This window comes from Oncorhynchus mykiss, chromosome 8, assembly GCF_013265735.2.
Source record: "Oncorhynchus mykiss isolate Arlee chromosome 8, USDA_OmykA_1.1, whole genome shotgun sequence".
In the NCBI taxonomy this organism is placed as follows: domain Eukaryota; kingdom Metazoa; phylum Chordata; class Actinopteri; order Salmoniformes; family Salmonidae; genus Oncorhynchus; species Oncorhynchus mykiss.
Window position 1 is genome coordinate 88,441,115 of NC_048572.1, and position 8,215 is coordinate 88,449,329.

The 8,215-nt window shown below is 39.8% G+C and overlaps 1 protein-coding gene across 1 annotated transcript in view; it reads right to left on the minus strand.

Annotated features, from left to right (window-relative positions):
- The window catches only part of LOC110531049 (piezo-type mechanosensitive ion channel component 2), a 191,056-nt gene that overhangs the window by 61,178 nt on the left and 121,663 nt on the right, over positions 1–8,215 (minus strand). Inside the window, exons 29-31 of the mRNA XM_036986896.1 lie at positions 4,546–4,789; positions 3,706–3,823; positions 3,269–3,431 (exon numbers count right to left, since the gene is read on the minus strand). Coding sequence (XP_036842791.1) covers positions 3,269–3,431; positions 3,706–3,823; positions 4,546–4,789 — 525 coding nt within the window. The remainder of the gene's footprint in view (positions 1–3,268; positions 3,432–3,705; positions 3,824–4,545; positions 4,790–8,215) is intronic.

The following is an 8,215-nucleotide window of genomic DNA, read 5'->3' on the forward strand; positions in this document are numbered from 1 at the left end:
TGTAATGAGTAACCTGGTGTAATGAGTAACCTGGTGTAGTGAGTAACCTGGTGTAATAAGTAACCTGGTGTGATGAGTAACCTGGTGTAATGAGTAACCTGGTGTAATGAGTAACCTGGTGTAATGAGTAACCTGGTGTGATGAGTAACCTGGTGTAATGAGTAACCTGGTGTAACCTGGTGTGATGAGTAACCTGGTGTAACCTGGTGTAATGAGTAACCTGGTGTGATGAGTAACCTGGTGTGATGAGTAACCTGGTGTGATGAGTAACCTGGTGTAACCTGGTGTGATGAGTAACCTGGTGTGACCTGGTGTAACCTGGTGTAATGAGTAACCTGGTGTAACCTGGTGTGATGAGTAACCTGGTGTAACCTGGTGTAATGAGTAACCTGGTGTGATGAGTAACCTGGTGTGATGAGTAACCTGGTGTAATGAGTAACCTGGTGTAATAAGTAACCTGGTGTGATGAGTAACCTGGTGTAATGAGTAACCTGGTGTAATGAGTAACCTGGTGTAATGAGTAACCTGGTGTGATGAGTAATCTGGTGTAATGAGTAACCTGGTGTGTTGAGTAACCTGGTGTAATGAGTAACCTGGTGTAATGAGTAACCTGGTGTAATGAGTAACCTGGTGTGATGAGTAATCTGGTGTAATGAGTAACCTGGTGTAATGAGTAACCTGGTGTAATGAGTAACCTGGTGTAATGAGTAACCTGGTGTAATGAGTAACCTGGTGTGATGAGTAATCTGGTGTAATGAGTAACCTGGTGTAATGAGTAACCTGGTGTAATGAGTAACCTGGTGTAATGAGTAACCTGGTGTGATGAGTAATCTGGTGTAATGAGTAACCTGGTGTAATAAGTAACCTGGTGTGATGAGTAACCTGGTGTAATAAGTAACCTGGTGTAATAAGTAACCTGGTGTGATGAGTAATCTGGTGTAATGAGTAACCTGGTGTAATGAGTAACCTGGTGTAATGAGTAACCTGGTGTAATGAGTAACCTGGTGTGATGAGTAATCTGGTGTAATGAGTAACCTGGTGTAATAAGTAACCTGGTGTGATGAGTAACCTGGTGTAATAAGTAACCTGGTGTAATAAGTAACCTGGTGTGATGAGTAATCTGGTGTAATGAGTAACCTGGTGTAATGAGTAACCTGGTGTAATGAGTAACCTGGTGTAATGAGTAACCTGGTGTAATGAGTAACCTGGTGTGATGAGTAATCTGGTGTAATGAGTAACCTGGTGTAATGAGTAACCTGGTGTAATGAGTAACCTGGTGTAATGAGTAACCTGGTGTGATGAGTAATCTGGTGTAATGAGTAACCTGGTGTAATAAGTAACCTGGTGTGATGAGTAACCTGGTGTGATGAGTAACCTGGTGTAATGAGTAACCTGGTGTGATGAGTAACCTGGTGTGTTGAGTAACCTGGTGTAATAAGTAACCTGGTGTAATGAGTAACCTGGTGTAATGAGTAATCTGGTGTGATGAGAAACCTGGTGTAATGAGTAACCTGGTGTAATAAGTAACCTGGTGTGATGAGTAACCTGGTGTAATGAGTAACCTGGTGTAATGAGTAACCTGGTGTAATGAGTAATCTGGTGTGATGAGAAACCTGGTGTAATGAGTAACCTGGTGTAATAAGTAACCTGGTGTGATGAGTAACCTGGTGTAATGAGTAATCTGGTGTGATGAGAAACCTGGTGTAATGAGTAACCTGGTGTAATAAGTAACCTGGTGTGATGAGTAACCTGGTGTAATGAGTAACCTGGTGTAATGAGTAATCTGGTGTGATGAGAAACCTGGTGTAATGAGTAACCTGGTGTAATAAGTAACCTGGTGTAATAAGTAATCTGGTGTAATAAGTAACCTGGTGTAATGAGTAACCTGGAGTAATGAGTAACCTGGTGTAATGAGTAATCTGGTGTGATGAGTAACCTGGTGTAATGAGTAATCTGGTGTAATGAGTAATCTGGTGTAATGAGTAACCTGGTGTAATAAGTAATCTGGTGTAATAAGTAACCTGGTGTAATAAGTAACCTGGTGTAATGAGTAACCTGGTGTAATGAGTAACCTGGTGTAATAAGTAACCTGGTGTGATGAGTAACCTGGTGTAATGAGTAATCTGGTGTGATGAGTAACCTGGTGTAATGAGTAACCTGGTGTAATAAGTAACCTGGTGTGATGAGTAACCTGGTGTAATGAGTAACCTGGTGTAATGAGTAACCTGGTGTGATGAGTAACCTGGTGTAATGAGTAATCTGGTGTAATGAGTAATCTGGTGTAACCTGGTGTAATGAGTAACCTGGTATAATGAGTAACCTGGTGTAATGAGTCATCTGGTGTAATGAGTAACCTGGTGTAATGAGTAACCTGGTGTAATGAGTAACCTGGTGTAATGAGTAATCTGGTGTAACCTGGTGTAATGAGTAACCTGGTATAATGAGTAACCTGGTGTAATGAGTAAGCTGGTGTAATGAGTAACCTGGTGTAATGAGTAATCTGGTGTAACCTGGTGTAATGAGTAACCTGGTATAATGAGTAACCTGGTGTAATGAGTAATCTGGTGTAATGAGTAACCTGGTGTAATGAGTAACCTGGTGTAATGAGTAATCTGGTGTAACCTGGTGTAATGAGTAACCTGGTGTAGTGAGTAACCTGGTGTAATGAGTAACCTGGTGTAATGAGTAATCTGGTGTAACCTGGTGTAATGAGTAACCTGGTGTAACCTGGTGAAATAAGTAACCTGTTGTAATGAGTAACCTGGTGTGATGAGTAACCTGGTGTAATGAGTAACCTGGTGTAACCTGGTGTAATGAGTAACCATGTGTTATGAGTAACCTGGTGTAATGAGTAAATTGGTAATCTGGTGTAACCTGGTGTAATGAGTAACCTGGTGTAATGAGTAACCTGGTGTGATGAGTAACCTGGTGTAATGAGTAACCTGGTGTAATGAGTAACCTGGTGTAATGAGTAACCTGGTGTAATGAGTAACCTGGTGTAATGAGTAACCTGGTGTGATGAGTAACCTGGTGTAATGAGTAACCTGGTGTAATGAGTAACCTGGTGTAATGAGTAACCTGGTGTAATGAGTAACCTGGTGTAATTAGTAACCTGGTGTAATGAGTAACCTGATGTGATGGGTAACCTTGCCTGAGACCTAAAGACTTGAGTTAGCTCCCCAACCGAATGCCTAGACTTTAGCTCAGTGGGCTAAACCAATGTTTGTGTCATTTAAAGGACCTGGGGTCTGGAACCCCAGTAGTATACCTGGAGGCCAGTATCTGTGAGGCCCTGATGTCAGCCACCACATGTAAGAAGTAGTAACTCATGAAGACGCGTCTCTGCAACAGCAGGAAGGCAAAACAGATGCTGTCCCAGATGATCCCAGCCTCGTCGCTGGGCAGATCACACTTCTTACCACCGTCCGCAGCTAGTGAGGAGACACACACACACACACACACACACACAGACACACACACACACACAGACACACACACAGACACACACACACACACACACACACACACACACACACACACACACACACACACACACACACACACACAGAGAACACCTTTAGTTGTATCATTTCTATGTTTAGTCTCCTTCATAAAACACGTCCATATTTCATTGAATTTCAACTGTTGAATGTCACTGAACTTCCCGGCGTTAAGCGATCCGTTATTCAGTAGTTAGAGACGTACGTGTGATGTCTCTGTTAGTGACGATCTTATACTCCTTGATGGTGCAGGCCAGACTGAGGAGCTGGATCAGCCAACAGTTGTTGACCACCAGGACATTGATGTAGCCACAGGCCAGGATCTGATCACAACACAGAGACGAGGAATCAAATATACAGGCTGGCAGAAAGGTTTAAACAAGGACTCAGATCTACAGGGTGAATCGGATCTTCAGGGTGAATCGGATCTACAGGGAGAATCAGATCTACAGGGTGAATCAGATCTACAGGGTGAATCAGATCTACAGGGTGAATCAGATCTTCAGGGTGAATCGGACCTTCAGGGTGAATCGGATCTACAGGGCGAATCAGATCCATGGGCTGAATCAGATCTACAGGGTGAATCAGATCCACGGGCTGAATCAGATCTACAGGGTGAATCGGATCTTCAGGGTGAATCAGATCTACAGGGTGAATCAGATCCACGGGCTGAATCAGATCTACAGGGTGAATCGGATTTTCAGGGTGAATCAGATCTACAGGGTGAATCAGAACTACAGGGTGAATCAGATCTACAGGGTGAATCAGATCTACAGGGTGAATCAGATCTACAGGGTGAATTAGATCTACAGGGTGAATCAAATCTACAGGCTGAATCAGATCTACAGGCTGAATCAGATCTACAGGCTGAATCAGATCTACAGGGTGAATCAGATCTACAGGGTGAATCACGGTGGTGAAAAGGCAAACACCGGATGGAAGGACCCCTTTATGTAACATGACTTTGCTTATGATTGTAAAGCATCTACAGTATGTAGTGCATATGAACACTCTATAAGCTGCTCATAACCATGGTCCTACTCACAGACAGGATATTCTTCATGGTGATCACAAACACGTTATAGGCGATCAGGAAGTCCCAGTAGTGTAGGATCTTTTTGATTGGCTTGAGCAGCAGCTCCCCGCCGAACAGCAGGAAGTAGAAACATCCCACCAGATAGCCCAAACAGAAGAGGCTGATACGCGTGGTGCCGGTGATGAAGATGATGGTGAGGACGAACCAGAACAGGTAGCTGAACATGATCACCTTCAGCATGTCCAGGTAGGATCTGGTAAAAGGACCGGAGAGAAGGGGGGAAAAAAGAGACAAGGGCCAAGTTCAATGTGTTCAATGTGTTCAATGTGTTCAATGTGTTTAATGTGTTTAATGTGTTTAATGTGTTTAATGTGTTTAATGTGTTTAATGTGTTCAATGTGTTTAATGTGTTTAATGTGTTTAATGTGTTTAATGTGTTTAATGTGTTTAATGTGTTTAATGTGTTCAATGTGTTTAATGTGTTTAATGTGTTTAATGTGTTTAATGTGTTTAATGTGTTCAATGTGTTTAATGTGTTCAATGTGTTTAATGTGTTTAATGTGTTTAATGTGTTTAATGTGTTTAATGTGTTTAATGTGTTTAATGTGTTCAATGTGTTCAATGTGTTCAATGTGTTCAATGTGTTTAATGTGTTTAATGTGTTCAATGTGTTTAATGTGTTTAATGTGTTTAATGTGTTTAATGTGTTTAATGTGTTTAATGTGTTTAATGTGTTTAATGTGTTTAATGTGTTTAATGTGTTCAATGTGTTCAATGTGTTCAATGTGTTTAATGTGTTCAATGTGTTTAATGTGTTTAATGTGTTTAATGTGTTTAATGTGTTTAATGTGTTTAATGTGTTCAATGTGTTCAATGTGTTTAATGTGTTTAATGTGTTTAATGTGTTTAATGTGTTTAATGTGTTCAATGTGTTCAATGTGTTTAATGTGTTTAATGTGTTTAATGTGTTTAATGTGTTCAATGTGTTCAATGTGTTTAATGTGTTCAATGTGTTCAATGTGTTCAATGTGTTCAATGTGTTCAATGTGTTCAATGTGTTTAATGTGTTCAATGTGTTTAATGTGTTTAATGTGTTCAATGTGTTTAATGTGTTTAATGTGTTTAATGTGTTTAATGTGTTTAATGTGTTTAATGTGTTTAATGTGTTTAATGTGTTTAATGTGTTCAATGTGTTCAATGTGTTCAATGTGTTCAATGTGTTTAATGTGTTTAATGTGTTCAATGTGTTTAATGTGTTTAATGTGTTTAATGTGTTTAATGTGTTTAATGTGTTTAATGTGTTCAATGTGTTCAATGTGTTTAATGTGTTTAATGTGTTCAATGTGTTTAATGTGTTCAATGTGTTTAATGTGTTTAATGTGTTCAATGTGTTTAATGTGTTTAATGTGTTTAATGTGTTTAATGTGTTTAATGTGTTTAATGTGTTCAATGTGTTTAATGTGTTCAATGTGTTTAATGTGTTTAATGTGTTTAATGTGTTTAATGTGTTTAATGTGTTTAATGTGTTTAATGTGTTTAATGTGTTCAATGTGTTTAATGTGTTTAATGTGTTTAATGTGTTTAATGTGTTTAATGTGTTTAATGTGTTTAATGTGTTCAATGTGTTTAATGTGTTTAATGTGTTTAATGTGTTCAATGTGTTTAATGTGTTTAATGTGTTTAATGTGTTCAATGTGTTCAATGTGTTTAATGTGTTTAATGTGTTTAATGTGTTTAATGTGTTTAATGTGTTCAATGTGTTCAATGTATTTAATGTGTTTAATGTGTTTAATGTGTTCAATGTGTTCAACGTGTTTAATGTGTTCAATGTGTTCAATGTGTTTAATGTGTTTAATGTGTTTAATGTGTTTAATGTGTTTAATGTGTTTAATGTGTTCAATGTGTTCAATGTGTTCAATGTGTTCAATGTGTTCAAGGCTTTAGCTTAGTGTAATGCACAGACCAAGGTTCAAACCTCATCCCCTTTTCCCTGACCACTTTACCTAAATGGGAATACCCCTTGTCTGTAATCATATGAGATAAATCTTTAGGTCATTGAGCTACAGTAGGAAAAAGCATCATGTTGAGTGCACAGGAAAAGTCTAAATAATGTTTGTGGTTGCTCTGTAATATAATCTGTAAATACATCCATCAATCACATAATTTTAACTAGATCAATAACAGTGAGGCTTACAGTAAGAGTCTGATTGTGATCGATCAATACATGGAAATTATGGTTGATTATATAATATATGGAGTTGACAGGTATGTACTCTACTGAGAGAGGGAGTGAGATCGAGCGAGAGAAAGAGAGGGCTTTGTAATAACTCAGTCCATGTCTATCAGTACGGGTATGTACTCGAGAGAGAGAGAGAGAGAGAGAGAGAGAGAGAGAGAGAGAGAGAGAGAGAGAGAGAGAGAGAGAGAGAGAGAGAGAAATAACTGGATCCAGTTCAGGTATGTTCAGGTTTGGGGGGGGGGGCTAGAGTCAGTCTGTTATATCTGTTGTCTGTTATATCTTGAGTACTTCTCCTGTCTTATCTGGTGTCCTGTGTGAATTTAAGTATGCTCTCTCTAATTCTCTCGTTCTCTCTCTCTTTCTCTCTCTCTTCTCTCGGAGGACCTGAGCCCTAGGACCACGCCTCAGGACTACCTGGCATGATGACTCCTTGTTGTCCCCAGTCCACCTGGCCGTGCTGCTGCTCCAGTTTCAACCTTTCTGCCTGCGGCTATGGAACCCTGACCTGTTCACTGTGATTACTATTATTTGACCATGCTGGTCATTTCTGAACATTTGAACATCTTGGCCATGTTCTGTTATAATCTCCACCCGGCACAGCCAGAAGAGGACTGGCCACCCCACATAGCCTGGTTCCTCTCTAGGTTTCTTCCTAGGTTCTGGCCTTTCTAGGGAGTTTTTTTCCTAGCCACCGTGCTTCTAAACCTGCATTGCTTGCTGTTTGGGGGTTTAGGATGGGTTTCTGTACAGCACTTTGTTATATCAGCTGATGTAAGAAGGGCTATATAAATACATTTGATGTGATTTGTACTCTACTGTATAGTATATGAGAGATAGAGTGTATAGTACTTAAGTACAGTTTGCTTAAAGCATGTTGTATCAAAGGAACTCAATTCAAATATGCTGAACAAAAATTAAAAATCAACCATTTCAAAGATTTTACTGAGTTACAGTTCATATAATGAAATCAAGTCAATTGGAAATAAAGGAATTAAGCCCTAATCTATGGATTTCACATGACTCGGCAGGGGAACAGCCATGGGTGGGCCTGGGCCCACCCACTGGGGAGCAAGGCCCAGTCAATCAGAATGAGTTTTTTTTCCCACAAAAGGGCTAAAGTCCTGTAATAAATTACAGACAGAAATACTCCTCAGTTTCATCAGCTGTCCGGGTGGCTGGTCTCAGACAATCCCTCAAGTGAAGAAGTGGAGGTCCTGGGCTGGCGTGGTGACACGTGGCCTGCGGTTGTGAGGCCGGTTGGACGTACTGTCAAATTCTCTAAAACTACATTTTTTAAATGTTTCCTTTTATTTAACTAAGCAAGTCAGTTAATTCTTATTTTCAATGACAGCCTAGGAACAGTTCGGGGGCAGAACAACAGATTTGTACCTTGTCATCTCAGGGATTCAATCTTGCAACCTTTCGGTTCCTAGTCCAACG